The sequence below is a fragment of the Nicotiana tabacum genome, chromosome 10, assembly GCF_000715075.1.
Source record: "Nicotiana tabacum cultivar K326 chromosome 10, ASM71507v2, whole genome shotgun sequence".
NCBI classification, from domain to species: Eukaryota; Viridiplantae; Streptophyta; class Magnoliopsida; order Solanales; family Solanaceae; genus Nicotiana; species Nicotiana tabacum.
This window is the reverse complement of record NC_134089.1, coordinates 129,420,089-129,437,594: the sequence shown is the minus strand read 5'-3', so window position 1 is coordinate 129,437,594 and position 17,506 is coordinate 129,420,089. Positions and strand designations below refer to the sequence as shown.

Here is a 17,506-nt window from a genome sequence, read left to right as displayed (position 1 = left end):
CTCTCTTGAAACATTGTCCCTCATTGGAAGAGGAAAAAGATTTTGGTGGGTATATATACAATTACTCTTCTTGTAGCTCTTAAAGAGTTAAGAAGAGGGCAAACCTCGCGTCGTCGTCGTCACTCGCTCGCTCAGCTCGGTTTCGGTTTCGGATTCGGATTCGGATTTGGTCAAATGATCGATGACTCCTTCATTGGATATCATTCAATGAAGAAATACCCTCTGACATTAAGTGGACAACCGTTGCAGAGAATATTTGCATTCATAGCATGTCTTTACTAATTCATCAATGACTCCTTTATTATCATTTAAGTGGGCTTGATCCTAGGATCTTATTATTGAGGATTTTAAGATGGAAAAGTCTTAAAAAGAGGGTGAATGAGAAATGGAGGGAAAATGAAATTTTTGAGTAAAATTTTAAGTTTCCCTCTCTTGAAACATTGTCCCACATTGGAAGAGGAAACGGATTTTGGTGGGTATATATAAAATTACTCTTCCTGTAGCTCTTAAAGAGTTAAGAAGAGGGCAAGCCTCGCGCCGTTGTTGTCGCTCGCTCGGCTCAGATTCGGATTCGGTCAAATGATCGATTGATTGATTAATTTTTTTGTTAATAGTAGATATTAACGTAATATTATCTGTGTTTGTAATGGATATGTTTCAATCCGTGTATTGTACCACCAGTTGCAATAGTGCTCCACCATGGAGGGGGGCTGGTCTCACAACTGACTGCTATAAATATGAGCAGCAGCAGTTGGAGAATGACACACCAAAAACAGAATTGAGAGCTATTGATCTTCTCTTCACCGAAAACTCAACGTTGGCTATAATTTGAATTCCTTCCTATCAGAATTTCCATTCGACTTCTGAGTTCTCTTCCCTTGTTCTGCATTGTTTTAAACTACAAACAAAGCAACTGTAAGTGTGATTTGCTGCCGAACTTTGTCGCTGAAACACTGGGGTTTGAAGTACCGCTACACCAGTGTGTAATTCGTTCTATCCTGGGAGGAAATAATCCATAACCTTGGGTACTAGGAGGGGATTAAATTCCTTAAGGAAACACTGTGAATTCAGTGGGCTTGAATTAATTTCTGTTTCATTTATATCATTTATATTTACGTTTATAAGCTAACGTTCTAATTTCCAGAATCATTATTTACAAATACATGTTTACCAACAAGCTTAAGGAATTTAATAATTTTAATTTCTGTATTTGTATTATTCTTATTATTCTGGAAACTAAAACCTTTGTGGTTTTTGTGTACTCTTGTTTGGAGAGTAAAGCCTTCGTGGCGTTTTGTTGGAGATTAAAATCTACGTGATTTTTACTCCAGTTTTAAAGTCTTCGTGGCGTTTTGTTGGAGATTAAAATCTACTTGATTTTTTACTCCAGTTTTAAATGTTTGTTTGTGTCATTACAGAAAAAAATGGCGAATGACAACGGAAATCAAGCTGTTCCGATGGTGACTGCCAACGCATCGACAAGCTGAACACCGGATTTGGCACCGGCAGAAAAACCTGAAAAAAATTTCGGGATTGATTTCAAGCGCTGGCAGCAGAAGATGTTCTTTTACTTGACTACATTATGTCTACAGAAGTTCATCAAGGAAGATGTTCTTGATCTACCCGATGAAACTCCAGAGAATGAACGCTTTCTCGTGATTGAGGCGTGGAAGCATTCTGACTTTTTGTGCAAGAATTATATTCTTAGCAGACTGGATGATAATCTGTATAATGTATACAGTGGCATGGAGACGTCAGAAGAATTGTGGAATGCGCTTGAAAAGAAATACAAAACTGAATATGTCGGGATGAAGAAATTTATCGCTGCAAAATTTTTGGACTACAAAATGGTAGATAGCAAGTCTGTTATTACCCAAGTCCAGGAATTGCAAGTGATTATTCATGATCTACTTGCTGAAGGTATATTTCAAATGAATGCTGATGTTGAAAGTTAAAATTTTAGTAATTTTACTAACGAAATTTTCATTGAAGGTCTGGTCATCAATGAAGCATTCCAAGTAGCAACAATAATTGAGAAGTTTCCTCCACTGTGGAAGGACTTCAAAAATTACTTGAAACACAAACGAAAGTTGTCTCTTGAAGATCTCATTGTTCGATTGAGAATCGAAGAGGACAATAAAGCTGCTGAAAGGAGAGGCCGTGGAAATTCAACAATAATGGGAGCAAATATTATTGAAGATAACAAAAAGAGAAAGAAGGCTTCTGGTCCTAAATACAACCCAAACAAGAAGCAGTTCAGTGGAAACTGCTACAACTGTGGGAAAACCGGACACAAATCTACGGAGTGTCGTGCTCGGAAGAAAGACAAGAAAATGGGTCAAGCAAACATGGTAAAAAGCATGATGATGTTGAGGACTTGTGTGCCATGCTTTCTGAATGCAACCTGGTAGGAAACCCTAAGGAGTGGTGGATTGATTCTGGAACCACTCGCCATGTTTGTGTTGTGAGGGAAGCATTTTCTACATATGCTTCTGCTGGACCCGAAGAGATGCTTTCTATGGGAAATGCTGCTACATCAAAAATTGAAGGATATGGTAAGATATTTCTCAAGATGACTTCTGGGAAGGTCATGACTTTGAACAACGTCCTTCATGTTCCCGAAATTAGGAAGAACTTAGTCTCTACTGGACTTTTTGTAAATCACAGTTTCAAGTGCGTTTTTGTATCTGACAAGGTAGTGATAAGTAAGAATGAAATATTTGTAGGAAAAGGTTACCATACTGAGGGCCTTTTCAAGCTGAATGTAATAGTTGTCGAAACTAATAATAAAACTTCAGCTTCTTCTTACTTACTTGAGTCAAATGATTTATGGCATGTACGTTTGGGTCATGTAATTTATAAAACCTTGCGGAAAATGATTAACTTGGAAGTATTGTCTAAGTTTGAATGCGAAAAATCAAAATATCAAATATGTGTGGAATCTAAGTATGTTAAACATCCTTATAAGTCGGTTGAAAGGAATTCAAATCCTTTAGACTTAATTCGCATAGATATTTGTGACATGAAGTCAATACCATCTCGCGGTGGAAAGAAGTATTTCATAACTTTTATTGATGACAATACTCGATATTGCTATGTTTACTTACTTAATAGTAAAGATGAAGCAATAGACACATTCAAGCAATACAAAAATGAAGTTGAAACGCAACTTAACAAGAAAATAAAAATGATAAGAAGTGATAGGGGTGGTGAATATGAATCTCCTTTTGAACAAATATGTTTAGAATATGGAATTATTCATCAAACAACAACCCCTTACACGCCCCAATCCAATGGGATTGCGGAAAGAAAGAATCGTTCATTAAAGGAGATGATGAACACATTGTTGATAAGTTCTGGTTTGCCACAGAATTTGTAGGGGGAAGCCGTTTTACGGCTAACCGGATACTAAATCGAGTACCCCATAGCAAAACACAATCCATTCCATATGAAAAATAGAAAGGAAGGAACCCCAACTTGAATTATTTGAAAGTGTGGGTGTGTTTGGCAAAAGTGCAAGTTCCTAAACCTAAAAGGGTAAAAATAGGACCGAAAATAGTTGATTGTGTTTTCATAGGATATGCGACCAATAGTAAAGCATATCGATTTATGGTTCATATATAAGAAAATCCCGACATTCATAATAATACGGTTATAGAATCAGATAATGCTAAGTTCTTTGAAAATATATATCCGTATAAAAAGGAATGCGAGTCGATTGGTGAAGGATCTAAATGACCTCAGGAAGAAATAAAGAAAGTACATTTAATCAGGGGGATCCAAGACGTAGTAAACGTCAAAGAACGTCTACTTCGTTTGGACCAAATTTTGTGACTTTCTTATTGGAAAATGAGCCTCGGACATTTAAAGAAGCTATGTCTTCTTCGGAATCATTGTTCTGGAAAGAGGCAGTCAATAGTGAAATAGAATCCATATTGAACAACCATATATGAGAATTGGTTGATCTTCCTCCTGGAAATAAACCTTTGGGTTGTAAATGGATTTTTAAAAGAAAAATAAAAGATGATGGCACTATTGATAAATTTAAGGCAAGACTTGTTGTCAAAGGATATAGACAACGAGAAGGTCTTGACTACTTTGATACATATTCTCCAGTGAAGAGAATTACGTCCATACGAATGCTAGTAGCTTTAGCTGCAGTTTATGGTCTTGAAATTCATCAAATAGACGTAAAGACAGCCTTCTAAAATGGAGATTTGAAGGAAGAAATCTACATGGAACAACCTGAAGGGTGTGTGGTTCCAGGTAAAGAAAAGAAGGTATGTAGACTTGTTAAGTTCCTCTACAGACTAAAACAAGCACCCAAACAATGGCATGCAAAATTTGACCAAACAATGTTGTCAAATGGTTTTAAGATAAATGAATGTGATAAATCTGTGGACATTAAAAATGTTCCAAATCACATAGTCATTGTTTGCCTATATGTGGATGATATGCTGATAATGAGTAATGACATTGCCAACATAAATGCGACTAAGCGTATGCTAACTAGCAAGTTTGATGTGAAGGACTTGGGGGTTGCGGATTTAATTCTGGGGATTAAGATCCAAAAGACTCCTCAAGGTCTGGCATTGTCACAATCTCATTATATTAAGACAGTACTTGAAAAATTCAAGCACTTAGGCTTTAAATTTGCAAAGACTCCAATTGACGTGAATCTTGCATTAGCAAAGAACAAAGGCCAAAGCATATCACAATTGGATTATGCTCGTGTGTTGGGATGCTTAATGTACATCATGAATTGTACACGACCAGATATAGCTTGTGCTATAAGTAAACTGAGTTGATACACGAGCAATCCAGGTCAATCTCATTGGATGGCAATGAAACGAGTTTTGGGATATTTAGAACATACCCAAAACTTTGATTTGCACTACAGTAAATATCCTGCGGTGATTGAAGGATATTGTGATGCAAATTGGATCACCGGTTCAACTGATTCGAAGTCTACAAGTGGATATGTATTCACTATTGGTGGAGGATCGGTATCTTGGAAGTCGTCCAAACAAACATGTATTACCCGCTCTACAATGCAGGCTGAGTTCATAGCCTTAAATAAAGCCGGTGAAGAAGCTGAATGGCTCCGAAATTTTTTGGAAGACATTCCATTTTGGCCCAAATCGTTGGCACCAATATGCATACATTGTGATAGCCAAGCGGCAATTGGAAGGGCTGGGAGCGTTATGTATAACGGTAAATCTTGTCATATACGACGAAGACATAAAATCGTTAGACAGCTTCTCTCTAGAGGAATTATCACGATTGACTATGTAAAGTCAAGTGATAATGTGTCAGATCCACTTACAAAAGGCCTAACTAGAGAGGTAGTTGAGAAATCATCGAGGGGAATGAGACTATGGCCGAGAACAAGTCATTGTGGCGGTAACTCTACCTAGAAGACTGGAGATCCCAAGATCTAGGTTCAAGGAGATCAAACAAAGTCGTTAATGACGGTTCAATATTGTCAACAAAAATTTTGGTCCATTCTCGTGATGAGACAATGTTCAGTACCAAGGATAAAGCATTAAGGCTTTTTAATGATTTCTAAATTTGATACGGGGTATATTAAATAGTGTATTTACGGGATGACACGTTTAGGATTCACCTATGTAAGTGTGAAGTGTTAGCCGCTTCAAGGAGAATTTTGCAAGGCCAATTCTCTACGCACTTATGAAACCAGGCAGTGTTCATGGCTGAAACGAACACAACAATGAGAACCAAAGACGGTTAAGGGTTGATTGTGTGACTTATGGTTGTCTAGGTATACACTAAAGTTCGACGGTTCAAAGATATCAAATCTACCGATTGACCGAGTATATCCGACATAAGTTCACTACGGAAAGTTCAAAGGGAAACCTACTTATCCAGATGCAATTAATCCTTGCTTGCAAATCACACAAGTTTTTCATGCATACTTCCGTGATATAGCCATTCCCCATTCACGTGGGGGATTGTTGAGGATTTTAAGTTTTAAGATGGAAAAGACTTAAAAAGAGGGTGAATGGGAAATTGAGGGAAAATGAAACTTTTGAGTAAAATTTTAAGTTTCCCTCTCTTGAAACATTGTCCGTCATTGGAAGAGGAAAAGGATTTTGGTGGGTATATATACAATTACTCTTCTTGTAGCTCTTAAAGAGTTAAGAAGAGGGCAAGCCTCGCACCGTCGTCGTCGCTCGCTCGGCTCGGCTTCGGCTACGGCTTCGGCTTCGGCTTCGGATTTGGATTTGGTCAAATGATCGATTGATTGATTAATTTTTTGGACCAAATTTATTTGTTAATAGTAGATATTAACGTAATATTATCCGTGTTTGTAACGGATATGTTCCAATCCGTGTATTGTACCACCAGTTGCAATAGCAGCCGCCTAGTGCTCCTCCCACTATGGCTAAGTGCTTGCTCCATAACAAGCTAGTGCATGCTCCACCATGGAGGGTGGCTGGTCTCACAACTGACTGCTATAAATATGAGTAGCAGCAGTTGGAGAATGACACACCAAAAATTGAGAGCTATTGATCTTCTCTTCACCGAAAACTCAACGTTGGCTATAATTTGCATTCCTTCCTCTTAGAATTTCCATTCGACTTCTGAGTTCTCCTCCCTTATTCTGCATTGTATTAAACTATAAACAAAGCAACCGTAAGTGTAATTTGCTGCCGAACTTTGTGTTCGCTGAAACACTGGGTTTGAAGTACCGCTACACCAGTGTGTAATTCGTTATATCCTGGGAGGAAATAATCCATAACCTTAGGTACTAGGAGGGGATTAAGTTCCTTAAGGAAACACTGTGAATTCAGTGAGCTTGAATTAATTTCTGTTTCATTTATATCATTTATATTTACGTTTATAAGCTAACGTTCTAATTTCCAGAATCATTATTTACAAATGCAGGTTTACCAACACTTATTTCCATAAGTATAGTTATAAATACCAGGCTCAGCAGCCATCGTAACACACGAAGGTCTTGGCAAAACTTATGCTATATTCCATTTTTGCCCTCGATTAAACAACTTTATTTGTTCTTTTTCATTGCTCTTATTTTTATCCTCGAAGACACTGCTCTCGGAGTTAGGCTTGTCACCTTCTTCTATTTCATTTGCTAAGTCTTACTTTTAATTTCATTTATTTATTATTAGATCAAGTCAATTTGCTTGCCTATAAACCACGTAACAATTTAATTGTATCGTTTTACAGGTAAACAGTTGTGCAAGTATGTTTTCAGTTGGACAAGATAATATATTTTATTGTAAACGTTAGTCTCAATACTTCACTAAGGAAAAGTGACGTTGAGGAGGAGATGAAAATACTGTAAAAATAACAAGTATTCTCTCACTACTAAGGGGTGTAATAGGAATGTGAGATGGACGAGTTCCTCTATCCTTAAGTGGATAGTTCGATTTCGAGCCTCAGGAATAAAGAAATATTTGTAGGGAAAGCTTTTCCCTTTAGTGAACTCAAACTACACGAATTCAAATTAGTAATAATGGTTATAAATGAAAGGGCAAGTATTTCTCTCTTTGCTTAACATACTGTTACTAATTTGAATTGCCCGGAAAGACGCTTGTTGGAAGGAAAAAAAGACAATGTTGCTTAGTATACATTTGTTATTGAAATATTTATACAAATAGTCGATCAGATTCAGTATTTATTTTTTGTAACTAATATACATAAATTATATACTAATTAGATACCGTTAATTTATGTTTTTTTTCCTTTTTTCTTTTCTTTTTTTTTGGGTGCAATTTTCTTCTTTTCTATTTCCATGCGACAAAGAGGTATTGAGGGCCTTTTTGCCAAGAAAACTGCATCGCACTAGATATTGGGCCATATCCTATTTTTGGGAGAAATTCAAAAATAGTCAGATTTACAAGTGGTCATTCAAAAATAGCCACAAAAATAAATCTGAACGAAAATACTGTTCAAAATCCGGAAAAATACTCCAGTATGATCCAGTATATTATATTGGAGTTCCAGCATAAGTATACTGGAACTCCAGTATATTATACTGGAGTTTGGAGTTCCAGTGCTCCAATCTTCTGTATTTCGAGGCCTTAGAACCTACTTTTTATCTCACTTCTATGTGTGTGCATAGTCCGGGCATGTATCCGAAAAGCTATTTTGTGAAAATCTGTGAAAAATGATAAATCTTGCCTTTAAAATGAATTTAAGTTGACTTCGGTTAATATTTTGGGAAAACAAATCCGGACCCGTGATTTGACGGTCCCAGAGGGTCCGTAGGAAAATATGGGACTTGGGCGTATGCCCGAAATCGAATTCCGAGGTCCCAAGCCCGAGAAATAAATTTTTAAAGAAAATTATTTTCTAGAAAATATATGAGTTTTTGGAAATGAAATAGGTTTGAAAGTGATGGTATCAGGCCCGTATTTTGGTTCCAGAGCCCGGTACAGATTTTATATAGTATTTAAATTGAGCCCGTAAAGTTTGGTGAGAAAGGACTTGTAATGACGTGAATCAGACCCTTGGTTGTTAAAAATGGAACTTAAGAGTTCATGAGATATTTCTTTGATCTTGAAGCAAAATTCGTTGTTAAAGATGTTAATTTAGCGATTTGATCGCACGAGTAAGTCCATATGATGTTATTGAGTTAATATGCACATTTGGTTTGGAGTCTCGAGGGCTCGAGTGAGTTTTGTATTGGTTCCGGGGTGTTTTTACACTTAGAAAAATTGCAGGGTCAGAGAAAAGTTGCAGGTCTTTGAAGTTAGGTCTCGCAGTCCGCAGAAAAACCTTTGCGGCCGCGGTGGGGACTTCGCAGCCGAGGAGGGAATCATGCGGTCCGCGGTAGGGCAAGGCTATTCCTTTGCGGCCGCGCTCAATTTCTTGCGGTCAGGGGTGGAGCTCCGCGGCCGCAGTCTTTTTAGTGCGGTCCGCGGAGAGGGTCTGAGAGGGGTATATTTAAACGGACTTTTCAGTTATTTTTCACTTTTCAAAAACCCTAAAACGTAAGAGGTGTTTCAAACATCCTTTCTTCTCCAAAACACTAGTAAGTGATTTCTAACTTATTTCTTTCACTCCTTAACTTCTTTTAACAAGATTTCATCCTAGAATCTGGGGTTTTCATGGTAGAATTGGGAATTTTGGGTAAAACCTAAGACTATTGAAATTTGGGGATTTATACCTCAAATTGAGGTCGGATTCCAAAACCAATTATATACTCGGGCTCGGGGGTGAATGGGTAATCGGGATTTGGTCTTAATTTTGAGTTTGGACCAAGCGGGCCCGAGGTCGATTTTTGACTTTTTGGGGAAAACTTTATAAAACCTATTTTCATGCATTGAAGTTGATTCATTTAGCATTTATTTATACCATTAAGTAAATTGTGGCTAGATAGATACAAGCGATTTGGTGGTGGAAACAAGAGGTAAAGCGGTAGTTGAGGCTGCTTGAATTGTGTTCGTGGCATCGAGGTAAGTGTTTGGTCTAACCTTAGCTTGAGGGATTAGGAGTTGAGTCTTATTTGCTATATGTTAATTGTTGAGTACGACGTATAGGCATGGTGACGAGTATCTATACGTTGGTGTCAAGCATGCCCGTAAGTCTTATACTATAACTAATATGACTCCGTTTGTATTGATTATGCCTTCAAGGTTTGTATTTGAACATTGAAGCTCGTTGGCTCAAGTTGTAAAATGATTTGTCGAAGTATAATTGGCAATTGAACATTTTAGAGCATTGACTCAAGTTGTGAATTGAGTTGCGAAGTAAATGTGAAAAAGAAAAGAAAAGAGGGGATTATGATATTGTCTCCCTTGCCGGGATGTTATTGTTTTAAAGTTATCTCCCTTGCCGGGACATTATTGTTTTGATATTGTTTCTCTTGCCGGGATTTGATTGTTGTACTATTGTTCCCTTGCCGGGATTTCATTATGATTTTATTTATTTCCTTGCCCTTATTGATTGTGATTGCTGTTTGGGTGAGGAAGAGTGTTAAAGCACGAAGGGTGATGCCGTGCATTATTTTGGTGGGAGAGTGTTAAAGCACGAAGGGTGATGTTGTGTATGATTTTGTGAGGAAAAGTGTAAAAGCACGAAGGGTGATGCCGTGCCACACGATGTATAATTCCGTGCCGATTATATTAATTTTATGGTGAGGACGAGAGTAAAATCACGAAGGGTGATGCCGTGCAGATTATATTGATTCTTATGGTGAGGACGAGAGTAAAAGCATGAAGAGTGATGTCATGCACTTGTTTGATTTTTGATTCTTGTTGATAATTGAGTTATAGTGTTCCTTATAAATATCTTCTGTCCTTCCGTTATTATTTGATTTTCCCCGCAACATGTTCCCCCTCCCATCCTTAATTGTGCATTTCTGCTTTTATTTTCCACTGTATATGATATAACTGCACAGCTTTATTTGGTAATCTGGTCCTAGCCTCATCACTACTTCGCCGAGGTTAGGCTAGGCACTTACCAGCACATGGAGTCGGTGGTGCTGATACTACACTATGCACTGTGTGCAGATCCCGGTACTGGAGCATACGGATCGTAGCGCTGAGTTGCTACCTTCAATCTAGTCAGGGATTCCGAGGTAGTCCTGCAGGCGTCCGCAGGCCTTGGCGTCTTCTCCTATCCTTTTAGTCTATTTCTTTTACATATTTCAGAGACAACGTTGTAGTAAATCTTTCAGACCTATATTTGTAGTATTCCTAGATAGTCTATGAAGTTGTGACACCAGTCTTGGGTAGTTCATGTATGGATTGATACTGGCATCTTTATTAATATATTACGTTTCAGTCTTTCGCTTTTAATTTCCGCTGTTTATATAATTTTGGCTCATAATTGTTAAAGGATTAAAAATGGAAAAAAGGTAAAATAATTCAAATGGTTGCCTTGCCTAGCTTTCACTAGTAGGCGCCATCACGACTCCCGAGGGTGGAAAATCCGGATCGTGACAAAATGTCTGGTGCAAGCGGAAGTAGGAAGCTTACAATGGATGAAATTATGCAAAAGTGATAGAGTTTGAAGTATGATTGGAACAGTAACATACCAATGTCTAATCTTATGCATAAGTGAGATCAAATAAAGGCTGATTGGGAGAGAATCAGACCACAGTTTTTTGCCGATGAATCATTAAAGATCTGGCTTAACCTTGAACGTTGAAGGTTATTCTACCTCGTTTGACAAGGTTGTCCAGCAGTTTGATTGTTTTAAGTTTCCCATGTAGGACGACTATGCCAAGCTACAAAATAACCTGAAGAGTCTTCCTTCTCTTATGGACGGAGTAATAGTTGAACAAAGTCAGTTGTGTGATAAATTCAACAAATTGAAGATTGATCTCATTGGACTTTGTGGTCTTTTCCCGAGTATCCTATAGTTATCTCCGATTCTGATGATGACGAGATATTTTGAGAAATTGATGAGTACTGTTTTGATGATGGTGATGATGCTTAGTTTTTGTAATTCCTTTTTATGTTTTTATTTTGTGATTTTTTGTTAATATTTTTTATGATTCTTCTTTTTGTTTTGTCAATGTTTTGATGATGGTCGTGTTTTGTTAATGTTTTATGTTGTTATATAAATGAAAATCTTTGTTATATTTTTGTGTATAATTTTTTAAATTTTGAAGGCTGAAGTTAGCTTAGTTGAAGTTACCATATATAAGTTAGAAACTTGAACCTTTTATGTTTAAGTTTTGTCCAGCAGTCTGCAATTTTTGTAATGATTTTTTCCAAACTTCAGAGAGAATATGCTGAAGTTATTTAGTTCATTTTCTATAATTTCAGTCTAAAGATGCTGAAGTTTTTGTTTGTACGTATGTTTCTTTTGTTTGTTGTGCACATATATGTGTGTGTGTATGTGTGTGTGTTAAGGATATGTATTTCACATATAATTTTTTCTCGTTGAAGTCATTGCGTACTTTTTTAAAATACAACCAAACCTGTAAGCCTACGCAACAAAAATGAGTGGTTTGTATTTCAGCAATATATAAAAGAGTCCAAGAGCTTTTTTTTATTCCTACGAAAACAATCACATTTCAAGTATATCATACAATAATGAAAGTATAAATTCAGACCAAGGATTATTGAACGTTGGAGTATTTTTCAGCGTGTTTCTTGGAATATGGATGAGGTGCTGGAGAAGACTAGCAAGTTGTTTTGTTATGCCCAATTTGTTTACATCGACTATATTTGGTAGACTTCAATGGTACTGATTCAGTCGTAGGGATATGCCTCTTCTTTTGTCTTTTTCCTTGTAAAATCTCTATATCGAGAGGTTTTTTGATCTCAGATTCTACATTTTGTGGAATATCCCATGATTTTTGATCTCCCACGGTATTCATATGTCCTTCATATGTTTTGAACTATGTTTCCTTTAATACCATTTTGAGCAGTAATCAGATTTCTGCAAATATCTCTTATTAATAGCAGCAATTGCACGTGGACAGGGCAATTCATCAAGTTGGAATTCCAAGCAGTCACAAGTTCTCTTCTTTAAGTCCACAATGAATTCGATTTTTTCACTATTTATTCTAAACAATATTGAATCAAGGTTGAACACCTAAGAAGGAATAAAAAATAAAGATAAACTACATAAGTGTATTATTGCTTCAAAAAGAAAAAGTACGAAGTTTTTTATATATAAGCAGTAAATCACTACAGCAGATATAAAAAGCTTAAGTGCTTATGCATTAGTTAATTACTTTAGAGAAAACACGCTTAAGTGAATCCTGAAGTTAATAAATATACTCACAAGCATTTTACAAGCCAAGTCCATCTTCTTAGTCATCTCTTCTTCTGCCCATATTGATATTTTGTGAAAAGTTTCATTTGCTTTTTTTCGGCGTTCGTAAAACCACTCTCCCAACTTTTCTTGGATAAAATCTAACATTATTAAAATAGGTATCTCTCTAACTTTTAGTAACATGGAATTCATTGATTCTACCAAGTTTGTTGTCAGCATATCATAACGTCGCCGTGAGAACCACGATCGAGCCCATCTCTCTGGAGGATTTTCCATTATGTAGTTGTATGTTTTCTTGTCAACACTTTTGAGTTGAGACATTAACTGATTAAAATCTTCACATTTGTATGACCTTGCAATGCTTTGAAAAAGATTTATTACCATGGCTTTTGCATGTCTTTGCTCTAAATTTTTCTCAAAGTGATAGAGGCAGATACCATGGTGAGCTTCAAGAAAAACTTTTCTAATCCCATTTGCAATCGATTGGTTTCTATCTGACAAGAAAACCAGTTCACGATGGACTTGAATTGCTTTTCTCATTTCCCCGAAGAACCAAATGTATGCCTCATTGTTTTCTGAATCTGCTACACCAAAGCATAGAGGAAAGATTTGATTGTTTGCATCCTTTGATACAACAATAAATAGAATGCCACGATATTTTGACTTTAAAAATATTGCATCTACTGCAATAACGGGTCTACAGTAGCACCAACCAGTTATTGATGTCGCAGGAGCAAAAAACATGTAAGCAAATCTGTACAGTGAAACACAAAAAAATAAATCATAAGGTGTGAAGTTTTTCAAATAGGAACATTTGAAACTTCAGGCTGATGGTTAGTATTGCTTAACTTACCGATTCTGCTTATCTCTTTTTATGCTTGTGTACGTTCCTGGGTTTCCATGCACCATCATGTGTAGGTATGAAGGAAGAATCTGGTAGTTCTCTTGCGGTGTTCCCCTTATGCAAGAAATAGCTTTTTGAACAGCGCGCCATGCCTTGTGATAACCAATATCAATTCCAAATTTCTTTTTTATTTCATTTTCTACAAAGGCTAGTGTAATCTCTATCGTTTTGTCTCGAACATGTTCTAAAATTTGTTCACTTATAAAATTTGATGTAGTATGCTTCTGATATGATTTTCTTGCATCAATCGAGTATTCATGGTTGTTATGATATTTTATCACCCTGAAAAGTGTGAAATTTTTTATTCTTGTAGCATGTACATTCCAACCACATTTCTCCATGATGCATTTCAACTCGTATCTCTTTGAACATGATCTAACAGTAGTGAATTCAGCCTTTTGGTTTATCTCCAAGCTGCAGAAAAATTTAGTCATGTTTTGCTTGTTCTCAAAAATTGATCCTACTCTTACTTCCTCTGGTAATGCATCATGCCTAAGTATTTTACATGGTGGAGATTTTTTCTTGATTTCTTAGGAGCACTAGAAGTTTCAGCAATTTCTTTAATTGTATCTGATGTTATCGGTATAAATTCCATGTTTTCTTCATCTTCGTTGTTTGAGGGAAAACAAATGGGGATTTGGAGTGAGGGAGCTTTGGAGGTCCTCTGGTGTTAGTTTGGGGTTGAACAGAGGTGGCGCCGCTACCGGAGAAAACAAGGGCGGCGCTAGGGTTTCTCCTTTGAATCAAGATTCGAGACGTTCCAAGGAGTTTTAAGGGAAGGTGATTGGAGATTCGGGGTTGGGTGGCGGAGAGGATTCAGCGGTGTATTTTTGGTGGTGGTTTGCGGTGGCGCCGCCACTAGTGGCTGGTGGAGATAAGGGCGGCTTTAGGGTTTTGTTAGGCTGGGGTGAGAGAGATGAGAGACGAGGGGGTAGGGGTGAGCGTTTGGACAGTTATATATCATAGGGAGCTCAGTTCCGGACCGTCCGATCAAGTGAGATCGACGGTCCTGATTTAAAGGCGTGAAATGGCGTTGTTTGGCTTGAGTGAGGCGATGAGGTAGGGTAAAGGCAGAACTGGGCCGGATTTTTGGGGCTATTTGGATGGGTATTAGGAGAATAAATGATTGGGCTTAGGGTTTTAATTGGATTTGGCCCAATATATTTCCTTCTCCTATTTTCTTTTCAATTCCCTTGTCTTTTCTTAAATTAATTCTTTTCTTTTCCTTTTTCCAAAATTAAATAAAAATCCACATTAAATCCTAGAATTTAATTACCCTAAAAACACCAATTAAAGCTAAATAAAAAATTATCACGATTAATTAAGACAACAAATTAAAGAAAAACTACTAAAATCAAAAATTAACATTAAAAGGTGCAAATTAACTAATTTTTTTTTGTGTTTTTCCTTTTTTATAAAACAACTTAATTAATTAATTAATCCTAAAATGTTAAATTAAACCCTAAATGAAAATGCACAATTTTTTTTTGTATTTTTATGACTTAAACAAAAATTAGACATGCGCAAAAAAAATGCAAACAAAAAGAAAAATTCTACAATAATTTCTAAAATAACAAATAATTAAAAGAAAAAAATCTAATTCTTGGGATTATGTAGGAGCAATTCAGGTGAGGCAAAAATCACGTGCTCACAGCTGCCCCTCATTGCTCGGAGACACGAAGGGTTTTCGGGCAAAGATAAAATGAGCAATCATGAGGGAGTTTTGCCCGTTTGACACTCCATGAGAAATGTTTTTAAAAAGAGTCTGACTGAACCTTGCTTCAAAGGTTGCCTACATATCCTTGGCTATAAAGGAATCAGGTCAGTGTAGTTTTAGAGTTTTGGTAGCTGGAACTACCGGGAGTTGTGATTTTACTGTTTGCTGTTGCTACTGCTTGTTGACTCCCTTATTACACCAAAAGGAAAATCAAAATCTAAGCTAGCTAAATCTATCAACTACGAGTTACAAGATTCTTATCTATAAATCTCTTGAAGCTTGATCTTGAGTCTTGGCTAGGTATTGCTGCAGACTCCGATCTGAATCTTGATGCTCTTTAGCTGTAACTGCTGGTTCATTCTTCAGCTTTAGATCAAGTCGGGACATGCGAAGCTTGCGACTTCAATCATATCTTGAGCAGTCCGCATCCTTCTCTGTTTCAACCTTTGAGTTCACTTCTTTATTTTTTGTTCGTTTTCTTCCTTTCTTTGTTCTGGATTGAGACTCATCTTTTTGGTCATCTCGAATCCTGCGCCTCAAGGTCAAACCTGCTCAGACACCAAAACAGACAAACGAACGAAATTTTTCTGCACCAGTTTTTATTAGGAAAATTTCGTGAGTTATTTGTAACCAAAACCTACATTATTTCTCTATTGAAAGCAATAAAGTAAGGATCGTGTGTCCTTAGGAGGAAAGATTAGGGAATGGATCTCTATGTCTAAAAGCATCAACTCAGGAATTGGAGCCCTAATATTAATAAAAGGCGACTAGGGAATGGAGGCCCTATGTCTAAAAGCATCAACTCAGGGATTGGAGCCCTAATGTTGGTAAAAGGCGATTAAGGAATGGAGGCCTTATGTCTAAATTTCAACTCAGGGATTGGAGCCCTAATGTTGGTAAAAAGGCGACTAGGGAATGGAGGCCATATGTCTAAAAAGCATCAACTCAGGGATTGGAGCCCTAATGTTGGCAAAAGGCGACTAGAGAATGGAGGCCCTATGTCTAAAAAGTATCAACTCAGGGATTGGAGCCCTAATATTGGCAAAAGGTGACTAGGGAATGGAGGCCTTATGTCTAAAAAGCATCAACTCAGGGATTGGAGCCCTAATGTTGGCAAAAGGCGACTAGGGAATGGAGGTCCTATGTCTAAAAAGCATCAACTCAGGGATTGGAGCCCTAATGTTGGCAAAAGTTGACTAGGGAATGGAGGCCCTATGTCTAAAAAGTATCAACTCAGGGATTGGAACCTTAATGTTGGTAAAAGGCGTAAAAGATTGAGATTAGAGATTCTCAACTCAGTGATTAGAGCTCTAATGTTGGCAAAAGGCGACTAAGGAATGGAGGTCCTATGTCTAAAAACATCAACTCAGGAATTGGAGCCCTAATATTAATAAAAGGCGACTAGGGAATGGAGGCCTTATGTCTAAAAGCATCAACTCAGGGATTGGAGCCCTAATGTTGGTAAAAGGCGACTAAGGAATGGAGGCCTTATGTCTAAATTTCAACTCAGGGATTGGAGCCCTAATGTTGGTAAAAAGGCGACTAGGGAATGAAGGCCCTATGTCTAAATCTCAACTCAGAGATTAGAGCCCTAATGTTGGTAAAAAGGCGACTACGGAATGGAGTCCCTATGTCTAAAAAACATCAACTCAGGGATTGGATCCCTAATGTTGGCAAAAGGTGACTAGAGAATGGAGACCCTATGTCTAAAAGCATCAACTCAAGGATTGAAGCCCTAATGTTGGAAAAAAGGCGACTAGGGAATGGAGGCCCTATGTCTAAAATTTCAACTTAGGGATTGGAGCCCTAATGTTGGTAAAAAGGCGACTAGGGAATGGAGACCCTATGTCTAAAATCTCAACTTAGGGATTAGAGCCCTAATGTTGGCAAAAAGGAGTAAAAGATTGAGGTTGGGAATCTAAGCTATCATTTTTTTGGATTTTCTTCTTTTCTTCTCTCTTCTTTTATTATTATTTTTTATTTCAATAAAATGCAGGAAAGAATTTTGGAGGAAAACTTCCCTTCTGGATTGATTGTTACTGCAAAGCTGTTTCTAGCTTTCGCGCAGCTTTTCTTTTGGCTGCACCTGCTTTTGCACGGTTGCCTTGGGCTGCACCTATTTCAATTTTAAACAAAGAACAATTGTTAGTTTGAAACGGTGG

General features: G+C 37.3%; 1 protein-coding gene across 1 annotated transcript; it reads right to left on the bottom strand.

Moving 5' to 3' along the window:
* Window positions 1-12,354: 12,354 nt before the first annotated feature.
* On the bottom strand, window positions 12,355-14,061 carry LOC107795827 (uncharacterized). The gene is made up of 3 exons (XM_016618533.2): window positions 13,577-14,061; window positions 12,733-13,477; window positions 12,355-12,540 (listed from the first exon to the last, which is right to left on the bottom strand). Exons 1-3 carry the CDS (start codon window positions 14,059-14,061, stop codon window positions 12,355-12,357), a joined length of 1,416 nt encoding a protein of 471 aa, XP_016474019.2.
* Between the last annotated feature and the right edge of the window lie 3,445 nt (window positions 14,062-17,506).

What these genes read in the sequence shown, in the direction of transcription:
- LOC107795827 (XM_016618533.2), bottom strand. Translation starts at nt 14,061, where the DNA reads ATGACTAAATTTTTCTGCAGCTTGGAGATAAACCAAAAGGCTGAATTC. An exon ending in AAAAGAGATAAGCAGAATCG is followed by an intron (nt 13,478 to 13,576) that starts GTAAGTTAAGCA and finishes TTCACTGTACAG; the next exon opens with ATTTGCTTACATGTTTTTTG. An exon ending in ACTTGGCTTGTAAAATGCTT is followed by an intron (nt 12,541 to 12,732) that starts GTGAGTATATTT and finishes ATTCCTTCTTAG; the next exon opens with GTGTTCAACCTTGATTCAAT.